This window comes from Dermacentor andersoni, chromosome 5, assembly GCF_023375885.2.
Source record: "Dermacentor andersoni chromosome 5, qqDerAnde1_hic_scaffold, whole genome shotgun sequence".
Taxonomy (NCBI): domain Eukaryota; kingdom Metazoa; phylum Arthropoda; class Arachnida; order Ixodida; family Ixodidae; genus Dermacentor; species Dermacentor andersoni.
In genome coordinates, this window is record NC_092818.1 from 132,988,562 (window position 1) to 133,003,646 (window position 15,085).

Consider the following 15,085-nt stretch of genomic DNA (forward strand, 5'->3'; position numbering starts at 1 on the left):
CCGGGAGAAATGAAATGCTTCGCTGTACAAGTAATTTCGTTGTAGTGGTGTTTGTTGTAGAGGCGCTCGGCTGCATGTCGTCATACGGTGCGTTACAATCTTCACGCACGCCTTTTTGGTAGCTTGGAAAGCTTGCTTACCGAGTAAATGATGATTCGCGTGATCACGACCTTGAGCTTTATGATGTTGGCCTGCAAGGTCTGAAACTTCATGTTCGCCTATAAGGAGAAAGAAAAGATCTTTGTTTCTTTCTGCAAACAAGCATAAAGGTTTCTCGAAAGGCATATAGTCTTTCCAGTGTATTTAGCAGCATTTGCTTTTCACAATAGCTTTACGGAATCGTGGAATGTAGCTCTGAGTGTATTTTTTCCAGCACTAATAGTACAAGTGATCGCTGTCAATCCTTTTTTGTGTGCTCCAGAGCAAGCCAGCTTGCAGAATTTCGCTGAAAGCTTATGAAAAATTGATACTTTGTTTAACCACTGAGATATGCGCACATGGGACGAGTAGTCCCTTGTTAAGTTATAATGTTAAACACTGACTTATGCCATGTGAGGCCAACAGAGAAGGCGTTATCTGTTGAGTACATATGGTTCTGGCTGACAAAATTAGGACCCTTGGCTCCCCTTCTCGCTCATTGACCTATGCAACGTGTATGGGAAAAAATGCAGTGGCATCATGTCTTGTGAGTATGTTTAGCTTTAGAAACGTGTTGCGTAGAATATTGAATTATTGCGCTGCGCAAATAATAGAACTCACAAATGCTACGAGGACAGCAAGGTATCGCACAAGTTTCTTCTTCCTTCCGCTGAAAGAGTTCCAGAATGACGAGTCAACAGCGATGCCCGTTTCACAGGTGACGTCTAGAGGGTCTGTAATATTAAAATCAAGGACCAAAAAGTTAGAAAGAAAGAACACCTATTCTGGAAGACATTATAATGACGTGAAGCATTATTGGGATTGATTCCTCGGTTTAATTCTGTGATTTTGTTTTGGCCGACAAAGTAGAGTCAGTGAGCGAGATTGTTCTGCTTAATTAAACAATAAATCATGACACATTATTTGTATGCATAGTCTCAGCTCGAAGGCTTCTCCAAATCACAAATACCTCTTAGTAAAAAGCGCATGATATTCAACCGCTTTGATCCTTCCAAGTTTCTTATATTTGGACTACAGCAGCATTCTTGCGCAACTGGGTAAGGGCTACCAGGTTTTCGGGCTTGAACAGCACGAACATTTGACCGACAGATTAGTGCCAGTTAGTGCTTCTCTGCATTAGGCAACGAAGCAATACATTATAACATAAAATTTGGGCCTATAATGTCGGCTTAAAGGTATCTCTAAAGCACATGGACCTTTTAATAGCTCCTAGTAGCATGCACATACTACTGAAACGAGGCCAGTCTTAGTCGTCGTCTCTTCGGCGTCATGACGCGCACCAGAACCATATTCAACAGATTTAAAAAAATTTGTAAGTTTCTTATATTTGGTCAAGCTAATTCTTGGACCACTGTGTAAGTGCCAGTGGGTGTGCGACATTTGTCTGCCAATCTTCCTGAGTTACTATGCGTGGCTCTCACTCAAGGGGCAAAAACGCTTTAATACTTTTGGATATGGGTCCTACATATCTGTGCCATACACATTTAATCGCTATTTGTCCCTCGGCAAGCATCATAAATCATCATTACAAATTCACATATCACAGCAAACTGAACAAAATAGAATTAATATCCATGTCTTTACTCTCTCTCTCTCTCTCGCTATCAGGAATCTAGAAAAAGAGAATGCGCTGTGGAGCACGCTGTTCTTTATAGAATTAATGAAGTGATGGATTTTATCACAAAAGTATTGACAACTTGTCACCGCCGTCGCACATCAAAATTTCTAATGACGTGAAAGACAGAGATGACTTGAGTTAAATGTTTGACGCTGACTTCATTTCTGAATGACGACATTAATAGAATTTTGGGAAGTGAGATCAATAAAGGCAGGAAAATCAAGTATGACGTTCATGACGAAGCACGGCTTCTTGTTTATAAGCCTTACATGATGTAGATCAAGAGCGTGTGGGTTTTGATATTCCTGACACTCAAGATGTTGTCCACAGTCTGACGTATTTTTCTCTTATTTCCTTTATGTAAGTAATGTGGATTTTTGTCAGATTTAGTTCATTATACTTGCGGCAACTTCCAGGTAAACTGCACATTAATGAACTGAGCGCTGGAGATCCAAGGTAGCTTTGCTAGCTGTTACGTGTGCTATTGTTTCTAAACAAAACAACAGACATAACAATATATGGTTGTTTAATGTTGATTCGCATTGTCTCGCTGATTCGTCATCCTTGTTCAGACAGATAATAAAATTTATGGGAACCTTTTTGCTCAGAGGCGTTGTAGACTTACATGTACTTCCTCCAGACCTGGATTCGAACTTTCTGTATAAATATTCTTGCGAAGTGTCATTGTGGGTGTCAAGTGAAAGATTAGTGCCTGTGGAACATTGAAAGAGAAAGGTATAACGTGGTATGAGTCCTATAGTGGCAAACAGGCAGCACTGCATCTCATATCATATTCAATCCATGTATGTTGAGATACTGAAGGGGTAAAACGCTGGCTAAATCTCGAAGTTGAGCCAAGCTAATTCGCTGCTACACTGTCAGCAGGTACGCGTTATGTTTTCTTTGTAAACCAGACATGACTGCACCTGAGCGAGATCTGGCCCCGACATTAATTTTTGTCAAAAGGTATTTATTTTGTGTTTTTTCTTCTGCAGTACGTGTGCTAGTATAAACAAGAACCGAACTTTATAAAAATGCACGCTGATCGCTCATTCGAAATAAATATTAACGTGTAAAAATCCGCCATTGCATGAGAGAAAAGGCCGATGGTTGAGACGAGCGACGATCGACAACATACGAGTCTATTAAGTTAATTTCAATAGCGCCGCATTTCGAATTTTTAATGCGCTTATTGAGAGTAAAGGTCGGACGACTGAAATCTTAAACTTCACTTATCTCGCGCTGTTTTCTGACTACGTCTTTGTAACACTCCCTAGCTGTCACTGTAGTTGCTACTATAATAGCTATCGCTGTCACTGCATCTCATTGAGGGCAAAACGTCGATATTGTCTCTAATATATATATTTCGGCTCAGCAGCATTAGGCGAGCGATGGTAGTGATGGATCAGCGATTGCGTCGAAAATTGTGCATCTAATTAAACCTCAGTGACGTGTTAGCACATTCAGAGCGCAAAAATGAAATTTTTGATTAATCTTATAATAAAATTTTATATGTTTATCTTATAGTAAGATCTATAATAACATCATATAAGATTTTATTGATGCTATAACAACGCCAAGGTCAAACTCTTCGATGATAACAAACGATGACAAGGAAGAAAAGGTGAAAACTAACCTTCATAATGGACATCATCATTGCTTGCAGCAAGAGGTAGTATATCGTGGCTTACTGCATCTCCCTCATCGAATATGTTGACGACTGAAGGCTGTATACGCTCGGTCGGACTGAGTATTCCGACCTTCGCATCCGGAGAAAAAATACGGTCTTAATCAGTGCCTCAGACTTGACGTTTTCAGACTCGTATGTACGTATGGAGCAGGTTAAGAGAGCCTTATATAATAGCCTTTACGCTTTGGTCGAGCAGAAAAGCACAAAATTAGTGTTCTGCTTTTAGCACAGCGCTGTTTTGAGTTTCTCTATAAGGTAGGAAGTAAACGTCACTAAAGAAACAGGTGGCAGCAGTGCATCTATTGCTAGGGAAATTTCTTAGTCATTTGCAATCAGAAACAAATTTTGCGATAAGCTTCCAGTGGTCTCTTCAGAGAATTCAGATGTATAAGGAGGACACTTTTGTTTGCTGTGCCTGAAGGACACGTATATATTTAAGCATAATGCGAACTCTCTGCGAGAAGAGCTAAAATTGTTGATCAGACGCTCAACGCTTTGCTGAGGTCGTCGGACATACCTTATGGTAAGGCATACCAAGAGATAACTGTTAATACTACGCTGATTTTGCAATTAGAAATCTGTGAAAATGTTCGTTTTCAAGCAGCGGCAGCCGTACAGACATGAAAAAGTTGCAGTTCGGTCCGAAAGGCGAAGCACCGATTGCCATAGCAGATTAGTAGATAGCTGTACGAAGTAAGGATAGTAGTTTTATCAGCCGTATAAGCTTGTGAACATTCGCTTATACCTAAATTAACAATGATAGAATGTGTAAGCGTGACTCAACGAGGACGTAGACACACAAGGACGGCGCTATCTTTGTATGTATGCTTCTTTCTACGTCCTCGTTCAGTCGCGCTTACACATACTATCATGGACTCAAATCAACTAGCCCGTCAACGTGTTTTATCTAAATTAACCAGCCTGGTGTCACGCGCGCACACGTAAACATGAACACATCTCGCTCGATGATAGCGGAAACTGTCTGGGAAAATGCTGGAGTTAGGAATCGCGGCAGTAGCCGCGAGCCAATTGACATCCGTGCATATGTCGCTTCAACGCGAGCGAGAACGCCCTTCCTCCCTCGCCTGACGCCCCCGCCTCGCGCGCCGCAGGAGAGGACACGCATCTGGGCGGCGTACCTCGCTCGCGCACGCGAGATACCTAGGAAGTGCAAAACAATGTTCCTAGCAAATGACTTATTGACAAAACAAAAAACAGCTCCGCATGATTATATATATATATATTCAAGAGTATAGAGTTGCGTTCGCCGGCTCACCTTCACAAGCTTTCACTCACGCGGAACCTCACGGCGACGGCAGAAATGCGCCTGAAGTGTCCATGCAATTGCTATAGCAACAAAAAATGACCAACCCTTCCCCTACCGGAAAATGGGGGTAAGCGAAGCTTGTCCTGCGTGCACCTGACCTTCGTGAGGGTGAAGCAACCCACAGGTAACGGTACCCGATTGCTTCGGCCTCCTGCTCCCTCAGCTCGGGATCTTTTTCTCGTTGCTGTCGGATTGCCGGGGCTCGGGCAGCTCTGAAGGCACGTTTATAGTCTGACGTTATCGGCGCGCGGGCGAGTGTCACTTCACGCCGGGCGTGTCAGAGTACGTTGGCAACGTCCGGTTAGGTTGGCTGCGCCAGTGCGTCGAACCATCGGTCGAACTATAGACGCTGTTGTTCTACCCAATGTGACATAACGTGTGCGCGCGCTCACGCTACGTCGTAGTTTGTTTAGCCCTTTAAGGGTTCAATGTACTCCGACGAAGCGGATCGGCGCGCTGACGGCGAGCCCTTTCACGGGCGAGTTTGCACCCTCGCTGAACGGAAACTAAACTGAACTGAACAGAAACTAAGCCGGTGCAGCACGCACGAAACCCTTTCCATCCCTTTCCCTCCCCGGCGGAAGCGAAACGGCTCTGATTGGTTGCGCGCATGACATGAGCGCGCGCCTATGCAGCTGGAATCCTCGCCAATGACTCACGCTCCGGAGCCGGCGCCACTGTCAACTCATCAAACCGCCCTTTCCCGCGGCTGCTCTGCTTAGGGGGCAACTGGGCTTTTTTTGTGTGACCAAGACAATGCCACTTGTGAGCCGATATGAGCTTTGCTTGAAAAATTGCTGGCTCTCCCGTAATTCAGAGTAGATGCAAGCATGAAATGGCAACTGACAAAGCAAATTAGTTGGGGATGATACTAGCCACAATCTTAAAATGGGTGCAGTGCATGTTCGCAACGGCACACCACACGACACCACGACATACTGCGCACAGGTCCATATGGACGTTGCCCAGCTAGAAGAAGAAAAGCACTTGAAGGAGGCGCCACATAGCGTGGCGCCATCTCTCAAGGCGGCGCAAAACCCACGCCGCCGAACTCGCGGACCGCTGGCGTTCAAGAGAGCACAGGCAACCTTGTCTCAACGTCCAAAGATGACAGTGAAGTTTATGGTACCCTGTATCTGCCTTTTGAACGTCGCCTATTGGAAATGACAAATAAAGCTTCAGCGTACTAGAAGTTACAATTTGAGCGCTATTATGAATTAGCATTAGGAAGCACTCGGAAGCTACCTTTCTTTAACTTGTTTGGGCTGTAACTAGCGTATGTAATGCGGTCCTGTGCAAAAAGTTGGGGGCCAGAGACCGCGTCTTTTTACAATGTTTTGAATGGTTGCCAGGGTGATCTTGTTTTGCTGCCGCAACTTGCCCGGATAACGGCTCTGGCTTTTGGCTCAAGGTTACCTGAAGGTCGCCGACAACGGGAACTAGAAGCATGCTTAAAACGGCCGTGTCCTCTGATACTCTGTTGACTAGTAACTTTATTTTTACGTTGTCTTCGAGTTTTATTTCGTGTTATGCTTCTAGAAAAGGCATGTAACTAGGTAGCGATCGAAAGAACTGCATGCACTTAATAGTTTCAAATGGCACACGCTTCCACGTGCAACCTTTCATTTCCCGTGTACACTTGGAAAGACATTCACACTTACCAGCCTGAGTCTCGGCCTACGCTTTAAGAGGACAGTAGAACGTGCTTTTGGGTCATGATAGAGCTCTTGTTCCAGTTTTGTGCCATTCATCTGCAGAAGGAATCATTGTTATCCTATGCCAACTCAAGAAGGGCGTCAGAGCACATCCTAAGGTCGACGTTGATGAGACGCCTACGGTAATAGCACATAAAGTTTATCTGGATATTCTATTCGCTCAAGGACTGAGATTGTCCAATTCCGAGCAGAGTAGGATATCTGTTTTTATAATCGCCTGTTATCTAAAATTTACAGCAATAGGCCCTTAGTCAGTTTATGACTTGGTGCCGCAGGCTCGTTTTAATCTGTGCATATATATAGTTGGGAAGAGTTCAGACGCTAAATTATTTCAATTGTAAAGTAATTTCGACTTGTCTAATAATTGTTTAGGTCGATTCTACTATAGACAGCCGCCAATTTAGATATTCAAACAAAGGACCCTATAACGTAAAGCTATTCCAATATGTCTTTATTCCAAATCTCGTGACGTCAAATTTGCGTAACCGCCGACGCAAGCATCGGGCGGTGACCCGCAACGTTGCCTGAACAGCGCAATCAAACAATCTCTTAGTTTGTTGGAGGTCAGTTTTCTTTGCTTTCAAAATGAATAAAATTGCCTACACTGAGTGGTTTGTCTTATCTTATTAGCTAACAAGAGGCAAGGAACACACTCAAGTGGAGAGGGATACGATGGGGCCGAGCCAGTGCGCTGAATATAGATAACCGGATGAAGAGGGTGGTGCCGGGCTCTGCGATTGCTCCGCTTTTCCTTACTTAGCATGCAGTGGCTGGTCGAAAATCACGGCGGCGTGCGACGGAAGCTTAAGAATGCCGCTAAAATGGATACTCAGCAAGAAATAGTTGACAGAGCGAGTTCGTAAACTTGACGAAAATGGTCGAAAACGTTACACGGCCACGCAAAAATTATTATTATACGCAAATAAACCCATGCTTTCCAGCAGGTGCGAGTAGCCAGTGTATAAGTGATTGGCGGCAGTCATATTTTATTCCTTTCGGAATGGGGCAGCCTGCGTCTATTCGAAAAAAAAAATCAGTTTTGTTCGGCATATTAATACATCTTTAACGCGTACACGTCACTTCGACGACGGGAGTGCTACGCGGTTTTGTTATGTCGTGTGACAGGCACCCAGGAAGTGGGGGCAGCTAGAATACTTTTGACCAATAGCCGGCGGCTAATGGCAAAAAGGTGTCTAATAAGAAATAAATATTTTTGTTTTGTTCGGTCCAATCATGCAAAGTCCGTGTGTACACGTCATATCATATAGGGAGCTATCGCGGTTTTTATGACGTCGCGTGACAGACAGGCGGAGTGGGGGTCGTCCACAAAAGTTTTTGACCAATCGCGGAAGGCTGATTGCAGAATTGGAATAGAAAAGTCTGGAACAGCTTTACGTTATAGCGCCCAAAGTGCACTCTATAAAGGCTCAAGGGGCGTAACAGCCCTATGTTAGTTCATGCATGGAAGAAATGTGCTAATGAAGGGCTGTTTCAGCTTCGTCTCTGCCAGCCTTGAATTGTTTTAATTCAAGAACAAATTATCTGGCTTACTTAGGAAATTACACTTTGAGGAGAAAGAAAAAGAGGGAAAGCCAGGGAGGCCATCTACAATTAAACAAAATTTAAATTTAAGGCCGCTGTTACACAGAGAATTCTCATTTCTTCAGAGAAATTACTTACGTAGTGAAGAACTTGCTTGTCATATTCAAACGTTGTCACTTCCAATCTCTCCCGCAGCACAGATGCTTTGGTTAAAATCAGAATCTGACCGGGACTAATGGAGACTACTAGCTCACCACTGTCACTTCGTTCTTGGACGAGTCGAGGGAAAACAACGGCTCTCGTTGGCGCTCCTGGGAAAAAGCAGTCGAGTTCTGGGCACCGCTAGTTTTCTTTCTGAATCCCATCACCACATTGCATTCTTTTGGTATACGCGAACTGTTACTTAAACTAAATTAATCTAAGCTCGGTGTGACTACGACGCTGTAAGGAACGTAAGATCAGTAGATGCAAAGATGTACGTAGTTGAAGAGTAGAAAAAGGAAAACAAACCTTAGAGGCTCATTAAAGGTCAAATTTTTGCCTGGTGCTCGCTGTTGTACGGGAACAAGCAGAAAAGGCGTTTGAAAATCAATGTACGGGGTTTCGTCCATACAAAACTAATGTAAGCAGCTGCCCATATTTCAAAGTTCAATAGTCCCGTTACATTTCGAAAGTTCGAAAGTTAACTTGCAGAAGTCATAAGTACACATCTTGGGCCATATAACGTAAAACTATTCCAATATATTTTTATTCCAACCTCCTGACGTCAAATTTGCGCAACCACCGACGCAAGCATCGGGCGGTGACCCGCAGGGTTGACACGCGGATGTTGCGGGGAGATGGAGTCGAGAGACGCAGGCGAGCACAGCAAACAGATTTTACTAAGAGCAAACTCAAAATTAAGCACGCTCAAAATGTAACTCAAAGCTCAACTGACAAAGACTAAACTCCACACTTGTGTAGCCTAAATATGTCCTTATTTTCTCCTACGTTCGTCCTTAGCGCGTCCCGCATGAAAGTCCGGCAACCCTGGCCTATGGCTTCCACTCCGCTCCACTCCGCACTCCACTTCTAACTAAACATATGCTCTGATATCACATCTATAAAGAAACCCATGAAGCTTGTACTGCACTATCTTCTCAATTTTTTCTGATATATTTTGAATTTCCTCCCCGGACGTCTCAGGAGGTGAATCGGAAGTGCTGCCGAAGAAACAGGAGTATCACTCGGCGCTCGTGCCACTAATACCAGCGGCGTGGCTCATTCTAACACTTGTGCAAGGAATATTTGGCATGCGCTGTCCTTGGTACACGGGCATTCAAATTCGGACACAGATTCGTCATAGTGATCAGTCCCACTTTTTTTTTTCGTTTATTGTTGATGGTGTTTGTACTTATCCAAGGGCAGCGTGCTCAATATTGCGGCGCTCGCAAAATATGCTCTTAGCGCCCCGGAGCACTTGCATGCGCATTTTATTGCAAAGGCCGCAATTAATCCAAAAGCTTTTGAACTTTTCCTACATATTTCTAAAGTCATTCCCCTTATTTTACCTGACTGCACCGAGGGCAGATAAAAAATGAACTGTGCAACCCTTATGACTCATGAATAGGAGGGGGAAAATCTATTGTTCCGACGTGATGTACCAAAAAGCCCGATCTGCTCTTGTGAAGGAAAACGGGAGTTGAGTAAATATTTCCAACACTTTAAATTAAGCCAGGTACGTGAGAGTTTCGGCGCTCGTTAAACTTTACATTTCCCATATAAATTCATTGAATTTGTAGTTGGCGCCTTGAACACTCATCTAGAGACTCCGCAAAACATTGCACATAATGATAGTATGAAACCTTGAAACATGATTAAAAATTATTTTTTGTCGCGAAGACTGTGGTTGATCTACGCGCGTTTAACTGCGCACAGAGATTCGCCACAGATGTCCCCTCATTATCACTGCACGTGATCTGGGAGGCATTTGTGGTTATCCCAGTGCTGCGTGCAACATTTCGCACCGCTCGTAAAACTGAATTATATGCACCAAGGGCGCCTAAACGCGCAGTTTATTGTACAGGCTGTAATTGTTCTCGAAACATTGAATTCGCCTACGCACAACTTAAAACGTTCCCCTTATTTTTGCCAAATATTAAGTTTGGTGTAGGTAGAGTTCCCCCGGTATACAGAAACGTAGCGTAAGTTGATCATATAATAATCTCGAGCACTTGCTAAGGGAATATTGTACAAAGGCTGTTTTCAATCCACGTGCATTTAACGCCGCACGCCAATTTCACATATATCGCTTTCCTTTTGTTCCCTCAATGTGATCTAGGTGGAATTTGTCGTTACACCATGGAAGCGTGCTGAATTTTACGTGGTTCGGAAAATACACTAATAGAGCTCCAGAGCACTCGCAGACGTAATTTATTTCAAAGACCGTAATAAATCCACGCACTTCAAAATTTTACTACGCATTACACATAACGTATCTCTTATTTTCTCTAAATATAAACAAGGTGCCTAATTTAATTCCCTGAGAACATTGTACAAACCAATTACAAACTCCTTATAATGCGTGAAGATATGAAAAGAAAAATGAGGATTCCATAATTATTATCCATGCTTAAAGTTAAGCCGATAGCGTGATAGATTTGGCGCATATTAAAGTTAACATTTCCTTTATTTTTACAGAATTTGAGGAAGGTGTATGGCACAGTTGTTTAAGGATATTGGAGTACAGGCGGATACAAGCGGTATGACACTGCTGAACGCTTGAATAAGTAAGTTTCTTCAAAGGCTGTAATTTACCTACTTGGTTTAAACATTTAATGTTCGTAACTTAGAACATGCTTCCTTCTTCAACGAAATCTAACTCTGTGACTCGCATATTTTACTGAGGGCCCAAGGAAAGGCAACTACATGCCTCGTATCAGGCATGAAAATTTAATGAGGCCCTGTATGTAGTATTTATTTTGAAAGCACACAATTAAGGTATGCTCTTCAAACTTTCGGTACATGTCGAATATAAAAGTCGTCTTATTTGTTGTAAAAATGAACGTTCTGCTGTTTACGGTACTTTCAGGAATATGGGGTAACATTTTAAGTGTTTCTTATAACATCCCTAAACGGGCTAGAAACGAGGGTGTTGCAATTTTCATTTACGTGCTAACAAAAACACACACTTACCAAATTTTGCCTGCTTATTTCGCTTTGCAGTCCCCACACTCCCTTTAAATATAAATTTTTGCGGATAATATAGCTATTTCTTTACAGAATACACTGAAAACTAGGATTTAACATTTGTGAACACTTCCAGTCGCATTAACACCTTCGTTGTAAAAAAAGTTTTCCAGATGTCCCGCGTTATACTGCGTTAAGCATTCTAAGTGTATGCTCGTATCGATGGGCCAACCAGACATTCTGCATGATGAGTTAATCAGATTGACTTATACAATATACGTTAAAAAAATTAAAGCATCTCAGAGCTGTAAAGGAAATCGAGATCGCGAATGCAAAGACGAAAAAAGGAGAACGGGATACCACCAGATCAGCACGTTTGTTGAAACAGAACGTTTGCGCCCAGGAAATGAGAATACCTATGTTAACCAGAATATGTCGAATTGTTTTATGATATCGTAGGAAGCACTCGTGTAACAGCGATTCCCACAGCTGAATATAATGAATGGTGGATAAAAACTGTTAGCTATATATTGTTTTTCTGACCTATCTTTGTCTCATTATACTATATGAACTATACAATGTACAGACCAGTATTGGTGCCAATTTTTTTTTCGGTTAGGTTTAATTTACGGTTTTCATGAACTCATAGACAAATATGAACTGCGCATTCATAAAGCATGCATACGTTTTTTACGTATTCCTTGCGATGCCACACCGATCCGGCCCAACCGACCACCCAACGGCGTACGTGCATCGATTTAACATTATAGAAGAATGTGATTGCAGTTGCGAGTGAAATAATGACTACCGATCAAGACGATAAATGAGTGTGGGTACCTTTCGTCCCAATGACCACCTATCAAGAAAATATACGAGGTCGTACATTTGTTCAAAATTATGTGCTTCCTCCGTGTCGTGTGCTAAACAGCTTCGCTGGTCGACCACCTTTTCAGAGTGGAATGGCTCATGATTTTTTTTTCAACGAAACTTGTTCAGAGAGTTCAGACATTTCATGCGAAGTAATCGTGAACAGACATCCAGAATGTACCCTTCTTCGGCCGTACAACATTTTATGCAAGGCTGCAAGAATTTTGTGAAGAGCCTCACAAGAAGGCAATAATTAATGCTGCTTACCTTGGAGCATGCACCAGGGATGTAGAAGCATCAAACAAGCGGCTAAACCGAGAAATTTGTTTTCGGGCTTCCTCCTCATCTTTCGACGCTACAGTGGTGCGGAGGTGAAGCTCACTGATATCCACGTCTTTCTTCTAGTCAGAAGATGTTCTTGAGCACTTTTAATAGGGCGAGGGCTTCCGTATGTAGAGGCACTTCTGTCCTCAAGTAGCATTTCAACTTCATCTCGAATGCATGTCCTTTTTGACTCGATAGTGTCACCAAATTATCAACCCTCCTTCCAAACTCCGTTGCTTGTCAGTTTCTCAGTGCGGGATACTTTGTAGTTTATTACTTACTCCAGATATTATTTAATCAGTTTATTTAAATCTTCTCTGATGGCAGGAAATACTTGTCTCAGGGCCTTTAACACCGATGATGTGCTTCCTGTAGTTCAATAATGTTAGACTCTTGACTTACCTGCCGGTTAAAACCAAGTTTCTCTAAAACGAAATTGTAGAGAAAGATAGGAACGAAGCCGCTCTAAGTTACCGTAACCAAAAATGCAATGCAAAGCAAACTTTTTGTAACTTGCATGCATGATATTATACATAGAGAGCGAACGGAACTGTAGAGGCCAAAATACTTCAAAGCTGATGCCGGCCTTTCGTTGCCCATAGGTCGTATGTAGTTGACGTGTACGAGATCGTAAAGTCACAGTGATATTAAGTACTCGCAGACCGCTGGACTTTCTAAAACTAATCACTTCACGCCCTTATTCTTGGAGCTTCATTCGAGCTGGAAAAAAGAAAGACTCTCCACACAGTATGAGTAGAAACCACGGGGCGTTTCCTTCCGTATCTAGAGTACACAGACATTTTAATGGAAAAGTGCATGACAATGAATGGTTCCCTTGATTTTCATAATTTTGTCATTTTCACTCCACTCATTTATTGAGCTAGTGCTTACGTGTGTCGCTGGGTTTATGCCTGTTGTTGGCCAATCCTCCAGAATGGTTATGTTCCAATGTGACAGGCGGGATACAGAATCCTGAAATGTAGCTATATATAGGTTCTACTTCTCTGTTCCCAAACCTCTAACCACCAATCTTCCCTCGACAAGCACTATGGATCGCCTTTGTCCTTCTGACACCGCTGCGTAGACTTGTTACACTGTGTATCCGCCTGAAATATCGGCATAGTTTGGGAACGGTGTAAGGCTAAACTTCGATCGTAGTAGATTATCCATTTAATATATAATGAAAATAAATACAATTGCACGCCGCGCATTTCGCTTTCCATCGACTGCCCTCTCATCGCTTCCCATCGACTCAGAATGTGTGTTGGATCTGCACAATTTTTCTTTTCTCTTAGCTGCTCTGGTTAGCAATTGTCGCATATTGTGCGGCTCGTGATAATGGGATCAGTGTTGTCCTGCATTCTTCATCACGAGAAATATCGCATATCTTATCCGACTGTGTCCACTCTAGTATGAAGCAGCCACACGTCGTTGGGGGTGCTGAGTATTTAATAGCCCAGCGCTCTTGGAAAGCACCGATGACACATCGTTTTTCACGCGCTTTTTCACGCAGAACACGCTTTTCATTGCATCGTGAATTACAGAAGACACCAAACATCTTCAGTAGCTGTAGCATCCTTAAACGTGTTGCGACGTGGTACTCAATCGGGGGATACCCCGATAGCCTAGCTAGACTTCAGCGGGTGCGTTCCTGCTGCAAGAATAACAATAAAGACACAATGAACAAAGCATATTGCAGTGCATTCATATATTGAAAGCCACTCCGACGCACTACGTATTTAGTTCATTGTTTGCTATTTGTTCCGATATATACAAGTGTACATTAATCTTTTTAATAATTGCGGTCACGTCCTTTCTTTCAATTGAAAGTTCGCCCCACTAAGGGCCAAACAAACAAACAAGCAAGCAAGCAAGCAAGCAAGCAAGCAAGCAAACAAACAAACAAACAAACAATGCACACATAGGGTAGCGGTTACAATCGCATCTACAAAATATTACACCTGTGCATGCCGCAAGAGAATCTGAAAATTCGCACGAACTACTGCGTAATCGTACTGACAAAGCATCCATTCTTCTCACGATTAAAGACAACGTCGAATCTCTAGTCTGCGCGTCGCATTTCCAGCGGCTAGCGTCCATATAAACCGCCTTAATGCACTAGGAAGGCGAATAGCATTAATGCGCCAGGAGCGGGTAATCGAAACGAGTAAAGTTTGGTGACGTACCGCTTGTATAAACGCCGTCGCATCGCATCGCAGGTGAGTGAGGCAGAGACCGGGAGCAACAGAGAGCATTCCTAGAGCTTTCCTTTATTCATCTCTTTCGAGCTTCTTGCCACGGGCCGCAGCGTCCGAGTTGCTGCCGGCCGGTAATGACTGTAGGACTCTTAATTTATTTGTACTCTCACTGTAAATAATGTAAATAAACCTCCAGTTTTCATCTCAAAGTCCTCCTCAACTTCGGCCAGCTCCCGCACCCACGGCAAGGTCCAAAAATCTGGGGGACAGCAATTGGGATTGTCCTCCAGTTCCAACAACTGGTTGACAGCGGTTGGATCGTCTCCAAATGCAACAACTGGTGGCAGCGCTACGGATGAACCTTCGTCGAGAGAAATCCTGAGGAACCCGGAACAGCGAAAAAGAGCCTTCGTCGAAAAGGAGTCCCGAGGAACTTGGAACAGCGAAGAAGAGAGAGCCTTCGTCCAAAGTGGTCCT

General features: G+C 43.2%; 1 protein-coding gene across 1 annotated transcript in view; it reads right to left on the bottom strand.

Annotated features, from left to right (window-relative positions):
• LOC126531187 (uncharacterized) overlaps positions 1-13,511 on the bottom strand; it is a 38,905-nt gene extending 25,394 nt beyond the window's left edge. Inside the window, exons 1-7 of the mRNA XM_055071020.2 lie at positions 12,354-13,511; positions 8,190-8,362; positions 6,456-6,545; positions 3,414-3,537; positions 2,403-2,489; positions 760-872; positions 141-218 (exon numbers count right to left, since the gene is read on the bottom strand). Of these exons, the coding sequence (XP_054926995.1) occupies positions 141-218; positions 760-872; positions 2,403-2,489; positions 3,414-3,537; positions 6,456-6,545; positions 8,190-8,362; positions 12,354-12,432 (744 nt within the window). The 5' untranslated portion in view covers positions 12,433-13,511. The remainder of the gene's footprint in view (positions 1-140; positions 219-759; positions 873-2,402; positions 2,490-3,413; positions 3,538-6,455; positions 6,546-8,189; positions 8,363-12,353) is intronic.
• Between the last annotated feature and the right edge of the window lie 1,574 nt (positions 13,512-15,085).